The following is a 23,416-nucleotide window of genomic DNA, read 5'->3' as shown; positions in this document are numbered from 1 at the left end:
ACCTTCCAGGTTCTGATGAGGCCTGGGGTTGTCTGCCCCCACCCTTTGCAGAAGAGAGCTATGGCACAGAATAGGACTCAGCTGTCCTCTATAATGTGCTCCTTGGTAATGGGGTACACACAACTCACACTGCAGTCTCCTGGCCCCTCTGGTCTCCGTGCTGTCATTTTGGTGGTTGGGACCAATGCGGCCAGTACCTCTGGCCGCTCTTCCTTCTCCTGCCCAAGTACTAACCAGGCCCGACCCCGCTTAGCTTCCGAGATCAGAGGGCATCAGGCGCGGTTAGGGAGGGATGGCCACAGACTGCTCTTCCTTCTCTGTGTAAGTAATATGTTGTCTAAATCCAGCAGTGGCTTTCCACATCCTCCTGACTCAGTCAGTCAGAGGTGGCCCTGCCTTACGCATGTGGGAGCTCTTGGCCTCCTCTGCCTGTGTCCCCCTACCAGGATCACGCTGGCCCAACCCCGTCTGAAACCAGTCTACCCAGTGGCTCAGATTCCTGGCTTGACTGTCTGTCTTTTTTCCCTTCTACTTTCACCACTCATACCCAATCCCAAATTCCACTGATTCTACCTTCTAAACCTCTCCTGGGTCCACCTACATGGCTCCGCACTATCCTATCCCAGCGAGGTCAGTCCACAGCATAACTGGTCCCCCCCGCCTCCAGTCCTCCTCCCTGGGATCCGTTCTCCGGACCACAACCAGGGTGACGATGCTCCAACAATGCAAATACCATGTCATCCTAATCTGTCGCATCACCAGTTTCAGAGTTTGTTTTAGGGAAATCAGCAACTGTGCCCAGAGCTACACACAGCAGCATTAGCTAACAGGCGTGCGGTTCAGGGACATACAATCCGAATGATGACCAAGACGACGGTTTCTTCGAGACTGATTCACAGTCAGACTCACTTTGGTGGCTTTAACCTTAAGTTTCCTTGTTCTGTTCTAGGTGTTTCTGCCAACTCAATTCTGCTACGGTAGGACACTATTCGTGACGCTAAATGTGACACGGGACCTACAAACACAGGTCCTAAGGCCTAAGTCAGTATCAAGGTGTCGCTTCTCACCCAAAGGACATGAACGTGACTCAGTCACCTGTTCCTTAGCGAGTTTCTGCTGCTCCCTCCTCTTACGCTCCTCTTCATCTACTTTGCTGATGACGATGTAGCGCTCTTTCTGAAAGACATAAAGCAGACATACACCTTTCCAGAGGAAACCTGACCTCAAACAACTCAGATTCAGCTGACATTCAAAGTTACACATTTTGCCAGCACACCGCCTTCCTGGGCTAACCCAATGAAAATATTTTGAAACGCCGCCGAAAGCTGAGTTGATGTGTTACAAAACAAAATCCTGCCTCAGCGCATGCATGACGTTTGCTCGTGTCTTATTAAGTCACCCCAACAGAGGTCACCTCCAAGTATAACAGACTGTGGGAATAAGATACGTTTCACGATGAACACCAAGAAATTATGCTGCATGTGAACGTGAATTTCTGAACAGGTGGCTTTAAATTAAATTTCTGTGTATTTCACTGACGTAAGAAAAAAAAAATCCTGGCTTTCCCATCAGAAAACCAGTCCCTTCTTTCTCATGCTTTCCATTTTGTATCAATTAAGCACATCACATGCTGTGTCCGAGTCTGAGACTTATCTTCTAGCAAGATTTTTCAAATAACTTCATCTCTTATTTCATCGGACATCTGACTCAGGAGCAACCGCGTAATTCTACAGTTCTGCATTTTTGCTCCTGGAACCCACCCTCAGCCTCCCATGGCCCATCAGGGGTCCATGTGGACACCTCAGGAGAATGTGCTAGAGCGATGCCTATGCTTATGCCCCAGATTCTATGAATTTCACGAGCCCACCAAACAGGAAGCCTTTTTTTTTTTTTCATGCAGAGCACTACAGCTTTCTGCCATCATCAGAAGGCATACTAACGTCTGCATACATTCAAGTTTACAAAGCATGTTCATGTCCATGGACCCACTCGATCACCACAAAACAGGTGTGAAACAAGCACAGACAGTCACTGTCAGGCAGGTCCTCCAGAGTACAAATGAGGAAGACGAAGCTTCCCAAGGTGAACTGACTTGCCCAAAGCCACCCAGCTCACAGGAAGCAGAGCCAGGAGTCAATCCTGACTCTGAGCACGTTCAACATCTCACTGCATGGGTTTGGTGCCCGATAGTTCTGGGAGTTACCTTTTCAGTTTCTAAAGTGTCAACGTGGATGCCTTTGGGATACCTAAAGAAGAGAGAGACAACAGGACATCACTAGAGGAGACAATGACAGCTAAAGCCCTAGGTATGTTCAAAGCAAATCTACAGCTATAGTTCAGTAAGCTTTATTAAATATAAAATAAATACTACTATGATGAAGACTTTATAGGAAGCCTAGTCCATAATACTCCAGCTTCCCAAGATTTCTCTATGTCTGCTTTTTAAAAGGCAGGAGTGTATCTGATTTCAAGTTAATTTTTTAGGACGAGAACATCTTCTGAGGTGTCACGCACCACATGACACAGTCAGCTCATTACCACACAAACTTGCTTCCGAATATAAGAACATTTACTTCCTAAGGGCAACTGTGAAGGCCATCTTAGGGGGCATACATAGAGAAGGTTTGAGAAAAGTTAACTGTGCCGTAGTTTGGCATGGTCGCTTGCAAGAGCCAAGGAGAGGAATCTGGAACCCACATGGAGTACACTGCAAGGGTAACATGACAGGAAAGGAGCCCATTCAGAGGACAATGGCCCTTTTCCTGTTTTGTTCAAGGTAAATTTCATGTATGTATCACTGATAGATTCTAATGGGAGAATAACGGCCCCAACGTCAAATACAAACATCCAACTGCTCATCACTCATGTTCAATTTTTGGCTAGAGATCCACCTGAAAATACAGACAGAGGGCCCTTGGGTGGCTCAGTGAAGTGTCCAACTCTTGTTTTCAGCTCATGATCTCAAGGTCATAAGATCAAGTCCTGCGACGAGCTCCATGCTCAGCATGGAGTCTGCTTGAGATTCTCTCAGTCACCCTCTGCCCCTCTGCCCCTCTGTCCCACCCCCTCACGTGCACACACATACACATGCTGCCCCCCCCGCAAAAAATTAAAAAAAGAAAATACAGAGAAACCACCAGAAACACCTCCAGAAAAACACCTGCACAAGATCGTGGATGAGATCTTGAGAACCTGCTTCTTCCTCTCTCTCTCTCTCTCTCTGCCTGCCTCTCTGCCTACTTGTGATCTCTACCAAATAAATAATTAAAATCTCTAAAAAAAACCCAAAAAACAACAAACAAACAAACAAAAAAAAACACTCATCTACCTGTTTTCTAGATCTTAAAACCCCATCTGTATCATATACCTTCGAAGACCACGACACCATACATCCAACTTAATGGACTTCAGGCCAAAGTGACAAAAGAAAATTTTAAAGGCTTAAAAGCACATGCTAAGAAATAACAGCAAAGGAAATTAGCAGATATGTAAGGAACTTAAGAAGTAGGGGGAAGTAGCACAATAAAGCAGGGCCCAGGAGCGTGACACGGTCCGATGACCAAGAGCTGCACAATCTTAAAAGTGACAAGAGAGCTAAAAGATTGTATACAGTTTTCGATCCTGGGCCCCTCACAGAGCTCTTACTCATAATATAAACACTTACTTCCAGCTCAAAGTCTGATAAATCAGTTTCCTTTGGAACCTGTAAGAAGAAAAGAGAAGGTCCTGATTTGGGCTCATTAAAAGAAAATCCTAGCTGAGCACTGGTTGGGAAAGACATTTAATTTTTCAAAGTGAGTCCATGAGAAGTGACAGGTGATATGCCGACAAAATACACGCCGGCTATCTGAGGTGGCAGGAGCCCTTGTCACCTGTGTTCATCAGAATCTTCTTTATTATTATTATTATTATTATTATTATTATTATTATCATCCCATTTACCCAAGAGGTAAAAGATCTCATCCAACCACAGTATCACTTCTCGTGGCTGTCCAGTGACATTTAAGAGACACATGCATTAAAACACTTTTGTGGGGCACCTGGGTGGCTCAGTGGGTTGAGCCTCTGCCTTCGGCTTGGGTCGCAGTCTCAGGGTCCTGGGATCGAGCCCCACATCGGGGTCTCTGCTCAGCAGGGAGCCTGCTTCCCCCACCCCCACCTCTGCCTGCCTCTCTGCCTACTGATGATCTCACTGTCTGTCAAATAAAATAAATAAAATTAAAAAAAAAAACAAAATACTTTTGGAAAGCTAGTCACAAAGTAAAAGGGAAGTAAGGCGTTTGAGTCACTGCCTCTTTTGAACACTGATTGCTGTTTGCTGCCGAGAGAAATCAGAAGGACAGAAGCAGGCTGACAGTGAATGCTTCCCTTTAAGCTGTCAGGTATTAACCATTCTTCAAGGCTAAAGTAATTATACCACTCTGGGGCTTGACTTAAAGCCAAAGAGGCACAAGGGTTTTCTCAACCCTCTGAGAATAGGACAAGCTGTTCATTCAGTGTCTCAATACACCATTGTCCCCACTATGTTAATGCTAAAGTTAGTGCTTACATCCTGGGAACATACAAATAATAACAAGACTATGAATGTACGTTTCAAAGACCAAAACGGAGCACATGCCAGAAATCATCCACCTCTCCAAAAAAAGAATGCATGAAAACATTCAGGGCAACTAACCCAGTACATGGCTCTAAATCCAAGTTCTTGTTTTCTTCACTTTGTAGTAAATCTTCTATTTTCTCTCTGCGGAATTAGAATGAAAACATCACCATCAGTATCTTTAAGGAATGAAGTCATAGACCAACAGAATATAACCATACTCAGAAGCAATCTCACTGTAAGGACATAGGTCAGGGTAACTTTCCCCACTCAAGTTATAAGTTTTTAGCTACACTGAACAAGTTATACATGGTTCCCCATAGAAATACTTTATTTGGGGATTGCCTGGGGCCACGCAGTTGGTTAAGCACCCAACTCTTGGTCACAGGTCATGGTCTCAGGGTTGTGAGATTGAGCCCTGCGGTGTGGGGCTCCCTGCTCAGCTCAGAGTCTGCTTGTGACTCTCTCTCCCTCCCCCTCTGCCCCTCCTGCACATGCTGTCTCTCTCCCTCTCTCCTCCTTGTTCTCTCTTTATTTTTTTTAAATTTTATTTATTTATTTGACAAAGAGAGATCACAAATAGGCAAAGAGGCAGGCAGAGAGAGGGGGAGAAGCAGGCTCCCTGCTGAGCAGAGAGCTCGATGTGGGGCTCGATCCCAGGACCCTGAGATCATGACGCAACCCGAAGGCAGAGGCTTAATCCGCTGAGCCACCCGGGCACCCCTCTTTCTCTCTTTAAAACTAAATAAATCTTTTAAAAAAAAACATTTTATTTGGACCCACAGTCTTTTTGTTGTTGTTATTCATGAGTTAGGGAAACTTCTCAAGGATTCATCAAAACAAGTGGTTTAAATTTTTACCTTTCTAAGGGAGGGGGGTAGGGGGTTGGGCAAAATGGGTGAAGGGGGGAGGGAGATACAGGCCTCCAGTTAAGAAATAAGTAAGTCACAGGGGAAGGCGGTGGGAGGATGGGGTACCTGAGTAGTGGACAGTAAGGAGGGCACATGATGTCATGGGCACTGGGTGTCATAGGAGACTGATAAATCACTGATCTCTACTTCTGAAACCAATAATACACTATATGTTAACCAAATTTAAATTTAAAAAAATAAAACCAAAAAAATGAAATAAGTGTCACGCAAATAAAAAGCAGAGCGTTAGAGGAGTACCACCAATGGCCCGGGACAGATGGGAGCTACACGTGCAAACACAGCGCAACGTATAAACCTGTCAAATCACTTTTGTACACCTGAAACTCATGTAACATTGTGTGTCAACTACACTCAAGGAAAATGAAGTCACTATATTAATTTTTACTTTTCTAATAAAGCAGTTATACCAAAAACCCAAGAAAACCAGACACTCCTCCAATGGCTGGTGTGCTAGTCAGAAACTTCATTCAAAAAACAAAACAAAACAGGGGCACTTGGGTGGCTCAGTGGGTTAAAGCCTCTGCTTTTGGCTCAGGTCATGATCCTAGGGTCCCAGGATCGAGCCCCGCTCTCTGCTCCACGGGGAGCCTGCTTCCTCCCCTCTCTCTGCCTGCCTCTCTGCCTACTTGTGATCGCTGTCAAATAAATAAATAAAATCTTTAAAAAACAAAACAAAACAAAAACATGGATGTGTTGCAAATATCCAAATGGGCCTGTTTTGTTCCTCTGCCTTCAGGGAAACTAGCTGATGTTTATGGGGCCCTCCGTCCTATATATACGGGGTATGCCCACTGGCCAAGAGAGTCTCTTGCCCAAGACACGTGGGAAGTCTAAGTACAATACACAAAATTCTATTTTACAATGTGCTGTGATTACACAAATTCAGGTATGACACAATGAAATCCTGCCATCCCCTCTATCACCCCTGCGCGTGCTATGTGTGCGCAGCCCAAGCTTAAAATACAGATGCTGGGGGATGCCTGGGTGGCTCAGTCAGCTGGGCGTCTGCCTTTTGCTAGGGTCATGATCTCAGGGTCCTGGGGTCGAGTCCCACCATCGGGCTCCCTGCTCAGCAGACAGTCTGTTTCTCCCTCTGCGCCTCCCAACAATTCATGCTCTCTCTCTCTTTCTCTCTCTCAAATAAATAAATAAAATCATTTAAAAAAACACAGCTGTCAGTTTGGCACCAGCATTCATTTACATAATGCACATCTGGCTTCTGTTCTGGAACTTACACCACTTGGTCGATGAACTTCTTCTGGTCCTCAGGAATTGTCACAGGACATTTGGAAGTGTTTGGAGATACGTAAGACAGCGCTCCTGCGCCATTGGACTGCAGACGTTTTTCATCATACTGCTCTCTTAACTGCCTTTCTTCTTCCTGATTTAAATACGGAATTCCTAAGTGTAATTTTAAAAAGAATGCATTAGCAGAGGTAACTAAACATAAAAATTTTAACATATAAATTCTTGAACCAACCAGTCAATCTAAAACACTCAGGAAAGACTGAATATATGTAACTATATCCCCAAAAAATCAAGAGAAAAAGCAAATGATTTTGAAATAACGCCTGTCTGTTCATTTGCTCCCGTCATTCATTCTTCTGCCAGCAAACGCTTATTGGGTACTTCTACCCGGCCAGGCGCTGTCTCGGGCACAAGGAGTCTCAAGGGGTGAAAGGAGATGCATTGTGCCCTGCAGTGAAGGGAAAGACCTTTGACAAGATGATCAGACAAGGTCACTGCGAGGGAAGACCCCAAGGATAAGAATGCCTCAGGCGGGCAAAGAGTCAGGGGAGGAGTATTTCAGGCAAGGGAACAAGTATAAACACGCAGAGGACGGAAGGGTGCAGGCTGCTCCCGAAACAGCAAGCACGCTGGCGCGCCCAGAACACGGTGAGCAGGAGAACAGCACAATGTCCGCATGGAGAGGACAGCGCAAGACTGCCCAGGCCTTTACAGGCCAGGATAAGAATTAATTCTATCCTGAGTACCTGGGGGGCTCAGTCGGTTAAGTGTCTGCCTTCGGCTCGGGTCAGGATCCCAGGGTCCTGGGATCAAGTCCTTCCTAGAGCTCCCTGCTCAGCGGGGAGTCTGCTTCTCCCTCTGCCCCGCCCCCTGCTTTTACACACACTCTCTCTTCTCTCTTGCAAAAATAAATAAATAAAATCTTTAAAAAGAATTTCTTTTAAGAGCAATGGAATGCCGCTAGAAGGTTTTAGGCAAGATAATTACATTATCTGCTTCTCCTTTGTAAGAGATCACTTGACTCCTCTGAGGGTTGAAGTAGGGAAGTCAGTTGAAAGCAACTGTCCAGGCAAGAGATAACTGCTTCCATCGGAGGTCAGGAAACTTTCTCGTAAGGGGGGAACACACAGTAACTGTTTCAGGCTTGTGGGCCTCACGGGGAGCGCTGCTACAACCAGTCAACTCTGTTCTTCCAACACGAAAACAGCCATACACACAGGGTAAAAGAACAGATGTGGCTTTATTTACAAGACGACCTTATTTACAAAGTAGGCAGTGGGTCATGCTTTGTGACCCAGCTTAGACTACAGAGACTAGAGGGAGAGGAACCTGCAGATATTACTGGAAGGGAGGGATAAAGGGAAGAGAGAGATCCAAAACGACCCAGGGCTATTAGGTGTTAAGCAGCATCAGACAGCAGGTCACTTACGGAGGGGAACACTGGGTAAAGGACAGTTTGGGGCCCAAGGAGTGAAAATCCAAAGTTATCTCCTGGATATGTAAATCAGCTAAGGGCATACATAAATTAAGCATGGTAGATAGAAACTTAACATTCAGGAGAAAGGTACTGAGACCCCCATTTAGGGATCATCACGATAATGGGAACCATTAAAAGTCATGGGACACTAATGAACTTTTCCCAACGATGGAACTGGAAAATCATGACTGTCAACAATACTCATCATTCCATGCAAGAAGCATCGGGAGTTGTTAAAATTAATTGGTAACAAAGGTTATCAACACTATTAATGCCAACAGCTGCAAGACACAAACGTCCTTGGTATCACTGAACAGAATACTTAAAAATGGTTAAGATGGGGGTGCCTGGGTGGCTCAGTGGGTTAAAGCCTCTGCCTTTGGCTCAGGTCATGATCCCAGGGTCCTGGGATAGAGGCCCACATTGGGCTCTCTGCTCGGCAGGGAACCTGCTTCCCTTCCTCTCTCTCTGCCTGCCTCTCTGCCTACCTGTCAAATAAATAAATAAAATCTCAAAAAAAAAAAAAAAAAAAAAAACGGTTAAGATGCTAAGTGGTATGTGTGTTTCCACAATGGAAAAAACAAGTTAACATCACGTGTAACGAGACGAAGTCAGCAAGAAGGACCAGAGGTAGTGCTGTCAGTGTGAAAAATGCGGGAGGCGGGCACAGTTAGCGGTGATAAGACCCATGACAGGTAGTAAAGGACAGAGATGGCGGAGGGGACACAGGAGCCAAGACTGCTGTGCACCTGGTCAAGAAGCAGACAAGACAGAGCGTTTGCTGGTCATCCCTGTGGATGCTGATGTTACCCCCAACAAGGAGGGAGGTAGGAGCAGACAGAAGACAGCACGCCAAAGCCAAGGCTGTCCTGAATGCCACACCCATGAAATGGGCAGAAAGAGGAGTGACGGAAGCGGTGGCACGCCGAACATCCCTGCCAACAGGGGCTCCTGGGAAGAGGGAACCCAAGCGGCTAGCAAGTAGCATGAGGGAACAAGGAGACCAACGGACACCTGGGGGTGAGTCTGGTCATGACAAATGTGGGAATCCTGACTCGGTTGTGACGAAAATATTCCCAGGTCTGGCTCCAAAACAAGGAGAATGAGGCACACTCCAATTTGGCTGTTTCTCTCCTTTCATGGAAATAAAACCATCAGGCTGGAAGCTAAACATGCTTAGAGGCTGGTTAAACTAGTTCCTTTGAAAGATTTCTACACTTAGTCCAATATAGCGCTCTTACGACATTTGCAATTTGTATCCTATTTGTTTTTTTAAGTAGGCTCCACACCCAGCATGGGGCCCAACGTGGGGCTTGAAATCCTGACCCTAAGATCAAGCCCTGAGCTGAGATCAAGTGTCGGATGCTTAACTGACTGAGCCCCCAAGGTGCCCCTTTGATCTTGTATTTTACAATAGCTTTCAGAATCAAGTATGCGGCAAAAAGAAAAAATTTTTTAAAACACCCAAATTGTGGTACCCAGCTGGTTCACTCCCAATGTTAAGCAGTTTGGGCTGCAAAATTCTTTTTTTTCCAGTGTTTCCAAAAATCACAATCATCCATAAAAACTAAGACGCCGTACCATTGAGACAATTAAAAAACACCACGGCATGGGTTCTAAAGGGCTCGAAAGACAGTCTTGCTGAGAGGCAGAGAATGTTTTGAGTCTATGTTCTACCACTTTCGTTGAGAAAAATCTCCCTTCTGAACTCACTCAATGATTCTGCCTTCACGGCGGAAAAGAATACAATTTGTGAGGATAATTAAAAGTAGTTACTGACCTTAGAGCAGCAGGTGCTTAAAACAGCGGGGAAAACCAGAGGCTTTCTGAAACATTTTTCAGGCAATAAAGGAAGGAAAAGCACTCTGGCGGGGACTTTAACAACAGAAATTGCCTCATGAATATTATGGTCATTTCCCTGACCCAGCCAAGGGATTGCACTCTGCCCCAGGGATTTGAAATGAATGAGACGCAGTCCCTTTCCTCGGGGGATCCGCCCACCTGTCAGCTGTCGTGACCCAGTCAGCTGTCGTGACCATGCTGTCTACGCAGACTTTCTTTCTCCGGTGAGAAACCACCTCCAATTATGAAGCAAGCGTCACCTGAGAAAGGGAGCTTTTCATGAGAGCACTACTAGCATACAGCTCCTTTTTAAAGTACTCTGCCGCCTGTCTCACTGAAGAAAACAGAGCAGTGCTCCCCACAGGTGGCCTGTGAGGGCCACAAAGTCGCACCAGTGGGAGAATAAAGTCCATTCAGTAAGATCAGGAGTTCGTGAGGCCTCGTTAGAGCGAAATGGAGTGGCCTCTACTCTTCTTGTTCAGTTCACGGTAGACAAGGCTACACATTTTAAAAGGCACAATAAAAGAGTTTTTTTTTTAAATTCTAAGGCTGCACATGGTATACCAGGACTCTGCGATTCTGTCTCAGAGGGCAGGCCCAAAAAGATCATTCTCATCCAGACCCAAATTACAAGCTCTAGGGATAAGCCATAAATAATCTTACCATTGCGGAAAACTTTATTAAAATCAAATCCTTGGCTTGCTAGAAAGTCAATGCTTGAACTCTGAAACAAGAGGGAACAGAACACACATTTTGGTGATGTTGGCGGCATATAGGTGAACAGAAGCAGTGAGGTAACTCACACACGAAAACAAGGCAGACAGCCAAGGAAAGGGCATGCCAAAGGTCAGAAAATTAGGATTGCTACTCCAAGGCTGCCAAATGACCCATTCATTTAAGCTATCTAGGCTCTTCTCCTGTAGAGCTTATAAAACAAATGTGCTTCGTTTCACGATATTTAAGAAAATTCTAATGGGTAAACACATCTTCTCCCATAAAGGCAGAAAACTACCAATCAGTGCACTGAAGAGGAAACTATAAAAAGAAATAAAATGTCCTGACAGCCTCTCACCACCAGTTCAAGTTTAAAGTAGCTCACATGGGCAAGTTGTAACACATCAACATCCACCCCAAGGGTGACTGTGAAAACCTAAAATCTTCACTGGCTGGACTTTACATCCAAGATCAAAAATAGAGAAAAGTTCTCAGGAACAACACTGATTACACAAATATATCTCAAACCCAGAGTGAGCCGAAATATAGACGTTGAAACGAACATTAAGAAAATACTACCATAAGGGCGCCTGGGTGGCTCAGTGTGTTAAGCATCTGTCTTCGGCTCCGGTCATGATCCCGGGGTCCTAGGATCAAGCCCTCTGCTCCTCCCTCTGCTGCTCATTCTCTCTCTCTCTCTCTAATAAAATATTTTAAAATCTACTCAAAATGGTGAATTTTGTTATGTATTTCTTACCATAATTAAAAAAAAAAATCCTTAAACCCACAAAATCTATTTGGGTTTAGTATCCATTACCTTCTATTTGTCCCAAATGTAACATTTTCAGGATTTAAAAAGTGAGCAGAGCTATCTGGGAGAACAGTTTCAGGCAGCTATCAAAATTCCAAATGCATATGCCCAATGAGTCAGCAATTTCCCTTCTAGGAAATCTGTAAAAAACCCATTGGGGCACCTGGGTGACTCAGTGGGTTGAGCCTCTGCCTTTGGCTCGGGTCATGGTCTCGGGGTCCTGGGACTGAGCCCCGCATCAGGGTCTCTGCTTGGCGGGGAGCCAGCTCCCTGCCTGCCCCACCCACCTACTTGTGATCTCTCTCTCTCTCTGTCAAATAAATAAATAAATAAAATCTTAAAAAAAAAAAAAATCCTGTAGGGCACCTGGGTGGCTCAGTGGGTTAAGCATCTGCCTTCGGCTCAGGTCATGATTGGGATGGAGCCTCGCATTGCACTCCCTACTCAGTGGGAGGCCTGCTTCTCCTTCTCCCATTCCCCCTGCTTGTGTTCCCTCTGTCTCTCTCTTCTGTCAAATAAATAAAATGTTTTAAAAAAAGTTTTTAAATCCCATAAAAATATTCCTACATATATGTAGCTCCTGGCTGGTTCACTCAGGAGAGCATATAACTCTTGATCTCAGGGTTCTGAGTTCAAGTCCCGCATTGAACACAGAGCTTACTTTAAAAAAAATAAAAAGTCCTATATATATACCAAGATACACCTCACATGAATACTGACTGTAATACCATTTAAAATAGGGAACCTTTGGGACAACTGGGTGGCTCAATCAGTTAAGCACCTGACTCTTGGTTTCAGCTCAGGTCATGAGACTGAGTTCCATGTCAGACTCCATGCTAGGCACAAAGCCTGCTTAGGAGTCTCTCTCCCACTCTCTCTCTCTCTCTCTCAAAAAAAAAAGGAACCTTTGGAAAGCTTCTAAATTCCAATTAAAGTACATATATCCATACTGTGAAATATGAAGAAACCATGTTGAATGGAAAATACGTGTTACATAAAATATGAATACCAAGATTCTATATTTTTTTTATTTTTTTTAAAGCTTTTATTCCTTTATTTTACAGACAGAGATCACAAGTAGGCAGAAAGGCAGGCTGAGAAAGAGGGGGGAAGCAGTCTCCCTGCTGAGCAGAGAGCCCAATGCGGGGCTCGATCCCAGGACCCTGGGTTCATGACCTGAGCCGAAGTCAGAGGCTTTAACCCACTGAGCCACCCAGGCACCCCATATTTTTTTTTTTTAAAAGCTAAAGTTAGGTATACATGTGCAGACCTATGGATATTGATGATCCCCAACTTAACAATGGTTCAATTTAGGATTTTTCCACTTCACGGTGGTACAAAAGCAATAAGCATTCAGAAGAAACTATAGTTCTATTTTTGATTTTGGATCTTTTCCGAGCTCGTGATCTATAGCATACTACATTTTCTCCTAACTCTGGGCAGTGGCAGGTCCCGCTCAACCACGCAAACACAAGTGCTTGTAACCATTCTGTACCCATAAAAACATTCCTATTTTTCTCTTTAAAGATGTCATTTTTAACCCATCACAGGGCTCAAACTCACAATCCTGAGATCAAGAATTGCCTGGTCCAGACAGAGCCAGCCAGGCACACCAGCCAAGCAACCATCCTGTATTTCCCTCTAATGTGGTATTCAATAAATGACATGAGATTTTTAACTTTACAAAATGGGCTTTATGGTAGATAATTTTGCCCAAGAGCAGGCTAATTTCAGTGTTCTGAGCATACTTAAGATAGGGCAGGCTACTCTATGATGTCTAGCAAGTCAGGGGTATTAAAAGCAGTCTTGACTTACAATGTTTTCAACTTACAATGGGTTTATTGGGACATGCCACCATCATAAGTGGAGGAAATCTGTGTATGTATACAAGTCATAAAAGTTGGGAAAAAGAAGGGGCGCCTGAGTGGCTCAACTGGTTAAGCGTGTGCCTTTAGCTCAGGTAATGATCACAGGGTCCTGGGATAGAGCTCCATGTCGGGCTCCCTGCTCAGCAAGGAGTGTGCTTCTCCCTCCCCCTCTGTCCCTCCTGCCCGCTTGTGCTCCCTCTCTCTCTCACTCACACTCTCTCTTAAATAAATATCTTAAAAAAAAAAAAAGGAAAAAAGAGAGAAATGGGGAAGGAAGTGGCACGAGGAAGAGGGTATTAAAAAAATCTCATTTACTCTACAAACAGCAGCAATATTTTGATATTTCACAATCATTTATGTATTATCATCAATGAATTCAACATTTGATGCTCACCAAGAAAAAAAGAGAAGAAAAAGAGATAAAAACAGAGTAAATGCCTAAGACACAGAGAATAAACTGATAGTTGCTAGAGGGGAAATAGGGAAGGGGAGAAGGGAGTGGAAGTGTACAGACCGCCAGTCATGGAATGATGAAGTCATAGGAACCAAAGGTACAGTACAGGGAACACAATCATTAATATTTTCATAGTCTTGTACAGTGACAGGTAGTAGCTACACTTGTGAGCACAGCAGGGCAGAGATGTTGAATCACTATGTTGTATACCTGAAACTAATCTAATATGATCTATCAACTGTACTCATAAAAAATTTTTAAGTAATGTAAATGCCTCCCATCCCACGGGATGGGTACACTCCCTGGGAGTGTATGTGGTTCTTGGTCTGCCCATTCTTCCATAGCCTGCCTAGACTGTAAGCATCTCTACTGTGTGTACAGACACTTATTTTTCAAAGAGCTTATCGTGCTGCTATACTCCCAAACCCTACCTGTTTTAAGGATGGTAAGAGATTTCCAAGGTGATTTTTGCCTAGACATGATTTTTGCCCCACTCTTTGACCTTAGAAGCTAACTTCTGTGCAAGATGCAAGTCTGCTGCAGTCCTAGAATTTTACTTTTTTAAAAGATTTTATTTATTTATTTGTCAGAGAGAAAGCCCGTGTGCACAAGCAGGGGGAGCGAGCGGCAGGCAGAGGGAGACGGAGAAGCAGGCTCCCTGATGAGCAAGGAGCTCAGTGTGGGACTTGATCCCAGGACCCTGGGATCATGACCTGAGCAGAAGGCACATGCTTAACCTACTGAGCCACCCAGATGTCCCAACAGTGCCAGAATTTTGAACAAAACAGAAATCATCTTGGATGGAAAAAAAAACAAAACAAAAATTCAAAGATAGTATCATTTACCTTATCCATATAATTCACAAATTTACATATTAAGTCTAAACCTTTTCTGTGACTTTGCTTTTCCAGACTAAAAAAATTGTAACATTTATCATTGTCCATTTTATTTATTTATTTTTTAAGATTTTATTTATTATTTGACAGACAGAGATCACAGGTAGGCAGTGAGGCAGGCAGAGAGAGAGGAGGAAGCAGGCTCCCTGCAGAGCAGAGAGCCCGATGTGGGGCTTGATCCCAGGACCCTGGGATCACGACCTGAGCTGAAGGCAGAGGCTTTAACCCACTGAGCCACCCAGGTGCCCCTTATTTCATTTAAGATTTTATTTTTTTATTTCTTAGAGAGAGAGAGAGCGAGCACGTGCATACACATGTGTACAAGTGGGGTGATGGGGGGAAGCAGAGGGAGAGGGACAAGCGAGTCCATGCTGAGTGTGGAGCCGGACTTGGCGCTCAATCTCACGACCCTGAGATCATGATCTGAGCTAAACTCAAGAGTAGGACCTTTTCCCAATGGAGCTACCCAGGTGCCCCCCCAATGTCCATTTTAGACATGAGTCTCTGGCCTGTTCGACTCTATCACATCTTTTTTGTGTGTTTTGTAAGGAGTAGTGGCAACTAGAATTGCATTAAATATTCCGATTGTGGCCACAGAATAGCTTCGTACGACCCAGAGTTCTTCCTATCCACTTCCAGTCTGCATCTGTAGCATCCGCCACACTCGTGTTGGTATTTAGAACAAAGCATCATTCCTAAGGTGTCTCATTGCCAATGTCTGCTTTTGCCCAGCTGAGGCCCAGCTAATGATGTCATGGGACCCACTTAACATTTCTATCTTCTCCTGAGGTATTACTGGAAAACTTTATCCACACAAATTGCCAAACGGAGCTCAGTTTTTTCCTCAGTAAGAATCTACAAATACAGGCGCCTGGGTGGCTCAGCGGGTTAAGCCTCTGCCTTCGGCTCAGGTCATGATCTCAAGGTCCTGGGATCAAGTCCCGCATCGGGCTCTCTGCTCAGCGGGGAGCCTGCTTCCCTCTCTCTCTCTCTCTCTCTCTCTGCCTACTACTGATCTCTCTCTGTCAAATAAACGAATAAAAAAAAAGAAAAGAAAAAAGAATCTACAAATACCATTTAATTAGTACCCCTGACAAAGATAATTGATAAAAGACTATTAACTGAATGCAGAATAAAGGCTTGCTTGCTTATTTAAGAAACCAGGTTACAAAACCAAAATTATCTTCACCTTTCCTCTACAGCCCCAGGCAGAGGATTAATTCCTAATTTCACTTGCCGTATTACAGAAAGAATTTAGCATGGTTCAGTCACTAGGAAGCTTACACTCCAGGCTTTCTTAACTGCATTCCTACTTACAAGCAGAGGGAAGGATGGCAAGACTCAAATGAACTAACTTTGCTGAGAGAGAAGCGAAGACACAAGATTATAAGGTAAAAAAGACCATCCCTTGTCTCTAATCACGCATGCACACACTACGCCACTCACTCGCATCCTCTTTATCCTTTATAACAGATTACTAAGAGAACAGAAAGAGGAAACTGATACTTACTGAGGTCTACCAAATGAACTGCAACTCTAAAGGCCAACCTCCCTGAATCCTTACCTTGATACAGAGAGCATGCCCTCTCCTCCTCGGGAGGAAACTACAGGCTCTCTTTCTTCACTGGAGAATGAGGGAAATGGAAATGAGCATATAACTTTAGCCCCTTCTGGGTTCTCTCTTTTTGAACAGGATGCATACATACTCTGTTTCTCTAGAAAAGAGAGCTCTACTCTTGGAGATGAGTACAAGGAGAATAGGAAGGGAAGAAGCCTGAAGGACCTGATCTGTAGGTTCAAACAAGGGTAAGATATTAAAAAAATCCCAAACAGAAACACATTACAAAGCCATGTTCCCAAAATCAGCTTTGCTTAATAATAAACCCTGGGTTCTGGTTTCTGTCTGCCTGTCTCTTGTTCTTACCCCTGATTCTAAAAGAAAGAAGAAAAGAGCAGTGTCATTAATTTGCCACCCTAAAACTCAAAGTCGGAGAGGTGAAATGGTTTGCTAAAAACCCAAAGTCTAAGACAGAACCAAACTTTAAGAAGAATTCTGGGGGTGCCTGGGTGGCTCAGTGGGTTAAAGCCTCTGCCCTTGACTTGGATCATGATCCTGAGGTCCTGGGATTGAGCCCCATATAGGGCTCTCTGCTCAGCAGGGAGACTGCCTCCCCCTCTCTCTCTGCCTGCCTCTCTGCCTACATGTGATCTCTGTCTGTCAAATAAATTAAAAAAAAAAAAAAATTCGGATTCCACATTTCCTCACTGCCCCATCAGCACTTCGTAACAGAAGAAAATCAATTATGCTACCAACCTGACAAACAAACTTGACATCTGGCGAGGATCTATTGAAGGGTTTTGGGAACACGTAGAAGTTGAATGACTTTGTTATATACCTGAGGGAAAGAAGACAAAAAGGAGACTTAGTGGGTTACACTACACCAGGGAAAAAAAAAAAAATCCGCCATTTATTAAAACAACCTACTTTGAATCTGTGTGGTCATACTTAAACGTGCAAAGGCCAAACTGAAACAGCAAAAAGTCCATGGAATGCTGGAAAAGGGAAAGAAAACACCTGTCAAATCAGTGTTGTAAATGCAACGTGAGCAAAAGTACTCTCAGTCAGACGGGCTTTCTAACTACTCAATCTGACTTTTAGCAGAATACTTCCAATTACAAAAGATTAAAAATTACGTATCAGAAGTATTATTAATTTACTTACATTTCTTAATACTTTTCCCAATTAAGCACCTATCCACCAACCAGAGCATCACATTAGGCCTATTTCCAAATGATTAAAATAACCACACTGTATTCCCTACAAATCAAATTAACGCTAGAAATACTAAACCTTCCCCAAAATGTTTTCCCCAAACAATTATTTTTGCTGTTATTTTTAACATCACTAAAATATCATTTCACAGCAGGAGCAGAGAAGTTAACGTACAAGTTTAATGATAACATTTCTTTATAATTCAACGTAAGGAAGACCAATGTGGGGCCGGGGGAGATGTTGGAGCACATCCACTTACCTTTTTAAGCTTCTGATACCTTTCTTCCGGAGTGTCAAAACCATTTGTCAATGCAGTTACTGAAGGTCCATCACTGATCCCTAATTTTAAAAAATGACATTTTTTTAACACTTATGTTAAACATCAGTCAACTATTCAACAGCGTCTAATTTCATATTCTTATGAATTATGATTAATTGGAAGTGCTCCCTACTTCACGTTTTCAAAATGAGAATTAATTTCACTGGCCACCAAGCTAAACACACTGTAATAATGAATTTAGAGATGTGAATGCTTTAATTTGATAATAGGCAGTGTTAATGTCTAAAACAGGCTTCAAGCCATAATAATGATTTAATAAAGCAATCTCCATCATTAAATAAGTTTTGCTGCCTTCAAAAGGATGAATGCATAACCAGACGATTTAGGAATTCTGAAGTATATTACTGTTTGGAATCCTGAAGTATATTATTGTTAGAGTACCAATCTTGATCAATAGTTTGGAGTAATATTTACACGACAAAGAATCTTCAAGGTCAAAAACCAAAATTACTTCTGCTGAAAACTGAGCTTCCCAGGGAACTGACTCCAACTAGAAACCTCGTGCTTAAAGGTCACTAGCATAGCGACCTGAGCATGGATTCCTTCAAAAAGGACTGAAGTTTTTTAAACACATAAAATCAGGTAGCAAAAGAGGCTATCTACACCAATTGTTCATACTGACTTCAACAACTCAGAAATTAGTTTTCTATCCAAAGGAAAAAAAAAAAGGCTTTGCCATCGTTAAGTGTTGATACCAAGTTTTACATACACATACAAGACCCATGCTGAGGTAGGCAATGAACACCTCCCCCTAATGCATAAAGAAATGCCTTCATTTACCTACAAAAGCCTGACCCTAAAGTCAATCACAAGGGAAAAACAATCTATGAATCCACTTATATGAAGTGCCTAGCACAGTCAAACTCATAGAGACAGAAATAATAGCTGCCAGAGGCAACGGGAATGGAAAAATGGAGAGTTACTGCGGGTACAGAGCTTCAGTTCCAGGAAAATAAAAAAGTTCTGGAGATGGATGGAAGACGCTGTGAATGTGCTTCACGCCACTGACCTACAAAAACCACTTCCAGAGGGTTAAGATAGCAAATTTTATGTTATGCACATTTTACCAAACACCAAAAAAAGTCTGACCTTAACCCTACCACGTGCATGTCACAGTTTCAGGCAGCACCAAAACCGTGATCTCAATGTGTAACCTTTCCGAGCTTGAACGATCACAAACCCACCGCACCTCTTCCACACCCTTGAAACGTCTAAGAGGAAACAGAAGACTCCTACAACGCCCAAGGCCACAAACTGGGAGGAGCGGCCAGCAGGCGGGAGGGCAGGGAGTCAGAAGCCTTAGCTGTATACCCTGCTAGCCCCCAGCTTGCAAGCGAGGGATACCTGAAAACTCCCCATCGATGGCGAAGAAGTCGGCCTCCTCTATGGCCTGGTACACTTTGTGAAGATTACTCTTAAAATCTGTGAAGAAACCGAGAAGCAGCTCAGAAACTGTGGCCTGGCTTTCTGCCCAAGAGGTCCTAACGGGAGAGGAAAGGGCAAGGGAGATCCTGAGAGCTCGGGCTGGAGGAGGGCAGGTCCTAGAGGGATTAAACAAGACGGAGAGTATCACGTCCCAGACCGGTGCACGGTTGGAATGGGGTCAAGCGCCCAGGACAAGCCCCGGGGGGTGCCCGGGCCACAAAAGCACACGAGCCACAGAGACACACGGCCTTGGGGGATGCCCGGGCAGGAGGACAAGGCCCCTAGGGGTGCACGGGACAGAGAGGGGCAGGGCTCCCAAAAGCTCACAGACTTAAGAGGAAGCAACCCCTGAGGGGCTGCTTCAATCCAGGCCCCGCCAAGCAAACCGGCCCTGGTCTGGGCCTAGCAAGCCGGGCGAGGGGGAGCCGTGGGGACTCGGGGAGGTGCACGGAGGACACGCACTGCTCCTGATTATCTCCATTCTGCAGAGTGGCCTGAACCCCGGCCCCGCCCGGGCCCGCCTCAGCCGTTCTACTCGCAAAGTTCCGCGGGGACCGCAACAGCAGCGGAGGCAGCGGCGGGGAAGACCACGGCGGCGACTTCCGGAAACAGCGCGCGCCGGCGCGCGTCACGTGAGCCTGCGTCAGCGGCGGGGGCGGAGCCAGGTTGGGGGGCTTTTCCCTCTTTCCAGGGACGGAGGCGGAGCGTGGTGGTGGGAATCCCCGGGATGCGGTCTAGCTGGCTCTGCCAGACGTGGGGACCGTAACTTCCGAAGAAATGTTCATGTCTTGACACCCAGTTGGTGAACAAATATTCCCTGGCAACATGGTGTGCCAGGCACTCTGAAACGGATGGGGATATGGGGATGAACAGAAGAGAAAGTCCCTGCCCCCTTGGAGCTTACCCGGGTAAAAGGGGAAAAAGTCAGGCAGGACTGAAACTTGGCACTTGGAAACACTATCAGCGCTGTGAAGACAAAGAGCCCGGTGCTGCAGTGAAAATAATTTAGGTGGGGGGGGGGGGGAGGGCGGTGAAGACGAATGGGAAGGAGGGTCACGTAAGAGAGGTGAGGAGCATGCAAACCTGAGACCTTTATCTACCGCACTAGCCAAAGGGACTGGGGAGATCTTGCTGGTTTGGACGGTTGGGAGTATAGGATTGATTCTCAGAGCGGTGCATCAACGGTGTTGATGCACAGTAGATGCTAAGTAAACGTAGGCTGAGTGAGTGAATTCACTTTCATCTTTCACAAAGATGTGAAGTTGTTTAGACTCTGAAGTTGTTTAGAAGACGGTCTGCCATTAATTACGTCTGGGATGTATTCAACCTTCCTAAACCTCAATTTTCTCATTCACTAAATAGGGCTGAAGATAAGTGGAGATAAAGTCTGAATTATGGAGTACTGTATAAATAAATGTTAAATATGATTAGAGTTCGGACTTGTCAAAATTCTCCTGCATTCACACCTCTTAGTTTGAGATTTATTGAGTACAAATCCGTTTGTCTTTGGAAAAAAGGATAACCATTTTCCCGCAAAAGGAAGCATCAGGTACTCTAAAGAACACAGAAGAGTCTGGACATATTTTCTCCACCAATTCCCTCCACGAGTTCATTTCTTTTGCTTCATTCAATGGAAATTTACATATAGCTAATTATGTTCACTATCCCTAGTATGAACACCAGAGAGTGAGTGTGAATGCTAGAGTTCAGGTGGAATGGCAAAGAGGAAAATACAGATAGTCAAACTTCAGGCTTGAAATATCCTCTCTACCTTCTTGTTGCAGCTTAAGAAGTCTCATACAGAAAGTACTAGACACCTATGGCCACTTAAATTTGAATTTTAAGTAACTGAAATAATTTTAGATAATTTAAATAAGATCTATGTAATTTAGATAAATAATGAAACTTAATACAAAGCTATAGTAATCAAAACAGAGTGGTATTGGCATAAAAAAAGACCTAGAAACCAACGAAATAGAGACCCCCAAAATAAACCTTTGTGTAAATGGACGTATGATTTACAGCACGTATGTAGAGATCATTCAATGCGAAGAGTCTTTTCAACAATAGTACTGGGAACACTGGATATCCACATGCAAAGAATGAAGCTGGATCCTTTATACCATATAAAAATTAACTCAAACTAGATCAAACATCTAAATGTAAGAGTTCATGAAAGTCTAAGATTGTCAGCATAAAACATAAGGCAAAAGCTTCATAATATTGGATTTGGCAATGATTTTTTAAAAATATGATACCCAAAGCACAGGCAACAACAACAACAACAAAAAAACCAGATGAATGGGACTACAACAAAACTTAAAATATTCATGAATGAAAGGATTCTATCAACAAAGTAAAAAAATGGTATGTCTGGGTGGCTAAGTCAGTTAAGCAGCTGCCTTCTGCTCCAGTCATGACCCTGGGATCCTGGGATGGAGTCCTGCATTAAGCTTTCTGCTCAGCAGAGAGCCTGCTTCTCCCTCTCCCTCTGCCCCATCACCCTGCTTGTGCGCTCTCTCTCAAATAAATAAATGAAATCTTAAAAAAAAAAAAAAAAAGTAAAAAGTCAACCCATGGAATGGGAGAAATCATATATACATCTGATGAGGGGTTAATATCATTAATATATAAAGAACTCCCACAATTCAATGACCAAAAAATCTGATTAAAAAATAAACGAAGGACTTGTATAAACATTTCACCTCAGAAGGTATACAAATGACCAATAAACACGAAAATTTGCTCAACATCACTAATACAAATCAAAACCATTATTGAAGGGCACCTGGGCGGCTCAGTGGGTTAAAGCCTCTGCCTTCGGCTCAGGTCATGATCCCAGGGTCCTGTGATTGAGCCCCGCATCCGGCTCTCTGCTCCGCAGGGAGTCTGCTTCCCCCCTCTCTCTCTGCCTGCCTCTCTGCCTACTCATGATCTCTGTCTGTGAAATAAATAAATAAAATCTTAAAAAAAAAACCCATATTGAGATAATCTTTCCCATCTCTTAGTTAAGAAGCTGAAATTCTTCCATGCTGTTGATGGGAGGGCAAACTGGTATAGCCGCTGTGGAAAACAGTATTGGGATTCCAAAAAATTAAAAATAGAATTATCCTATAATGCAGCAATTGCATTTCTGGGCATACACCAAAAAAATATTGAAAAGAGAAGCTTGGATGGGTATTTACACTCCTGTGTTCTTAGTAGCGTATTCATAATAACCAAAGGGAGGAAGCAACACAGTGCCCATCAACAGATGAGTAGGTAAACAAAAGGTCGTATATACTTAGAAGGGAATATTACTCAACCTTTAAAAGGAAGGAAATTCTGACACATGCTACAAGATAGATAAACTTTGAGGATATCATGCTAAATGAAATAAGTCAGTCACAAAAAGACAAAGTGTAATTCTACTCATATGACGTGCCTAGAGTTGTCAGATTCACAAAAATAGGAAGTAGAATGGTGGTTCTCAGAGGCTAGAGAGAAAGGCAGGTGGGTGGGGAGGATGGGTTGGTATTAAACGTTTAACAGGTATGGAGCTTCAGTATGGGAAGGTGAAAAAGTCCTGGAGATGGATGCTGGTGATAGTTGCACAACCATGTGAATGTACTTAATGCCACTGTACACTTAAAAATGGCTAAAATGGTAAATTTTATGTTATGTATCCTTTTTTTTTTAAGGTTTTATTTATTTATTTGACAGAGAACACAAGTAGGCAGAGAGGCAGGTAAAGAGAGAGAGGAAGGGAAGCAGGCTCCCTGCTGAGCAGAGTCCTACCCCTGGCTGGATCCCAGGACCCTCGGATCATGACCTGAACCAAAGGCAGAGGCTTTAACCCACTGAGCCACCCAGGCGCCCCAAATTTTATGTTATGTATCTTTTACCAAACACACACACACGGTGACACCTAGTGCCAAATTATTCTCCAGAAAATGCGCTCACACTCTCCCAGCACTAGCACAGGACCAGTCTTTCAATTCTTTGTCAGTTTGATCTACAGAAAAATGTCATCCCAAATGACCAGTTTATCAATCTCCAG

At 43.9% G+C, this 23,416-nt stretch overlaps 1 protein-coding gene across 4 annotated transcripts in view; it reads right to left on the bottom strand.

Annotated features, from left to right (window-relative positions):
* PARN (poly(A)-specific ribonuclease) overlaps positions 1-20,012 on the bottom strand; it is a 156,955-nt gene extending 136,943 nt beyond the window's left edge. For 2 of the 4 annotated variants that reach the window (XR_006604318.1, XM_004750348.3), the window contains exons 1-11: positions 19,840-20,011; positions 19,297-19,374; positions 17,872-17,951; positions 17,325-17,392; positions 17,154-17,235; positions 10,760-10,820; positions 6,765-6,930; positions 4,676-4,741; positions 3,665-3,703; positions 2,204-2,246; positions 1,096-1,176 (exon numbers count right to left, since the gene is read on the bottom strand). Coding sequence is in view for 3 of the 4 variants with exons in the window: in XM_004750348.3 (XP_004750405.1) it covers positions 1,096-1,176; positions 2,204-2,246; positions 3,665-3,703; positions 4,676-4,741; positions 6,765-6,930; positions 10,760-10,820; positions 17,154-17,235; positions 17,325-17,392; positions 17,872-17,951; positions 19,297-19,374; positions 19,840-19,858 (783 nt within the window). In the remaining variant the exon portion in view is untranslated. Of the gene's footprint in view, positions 1-1,095; positions 1,177-2,203; positions 2,247-3,664; positions 3,704-4,675; positions 4,742-6,764; positions 6,931-10,759; positions 10,821-17,153; positions 17,236-17,324; positions 17,393-17,871; positions 17,952-19,296; positions 19,375-19,839 lie in introns of all 4 variants that reach the window. The other 2 variants (XM_045071921.1, XM_004750346.3) reach the window with 2 other exon arrangements.
* Between the last annotated feature and the right edge of the window lie 3,404 nt (positions 20,013-23,416).

Source organism: Mustela putorius, unplaced genomic scaffold (assembly GCF_011764305.1).
Source record: "Mustela putorius furo isolate JIRA1106 unplaced genomic scaffold, ASM1176430v1.1 tig00004007_pilon_pilon_pilon, whole genome shotgun sequence".
In the NCBI taxonomy this organism is placed as follows: Eukaryota; Metazoa; Chordata; class Mammalia; order Carnivora; family Mustelidae; genus Mustela; species Mustela putorius.
This window is presented reverse-complemented; position numbering and strand designations above follow the sequence as displayed.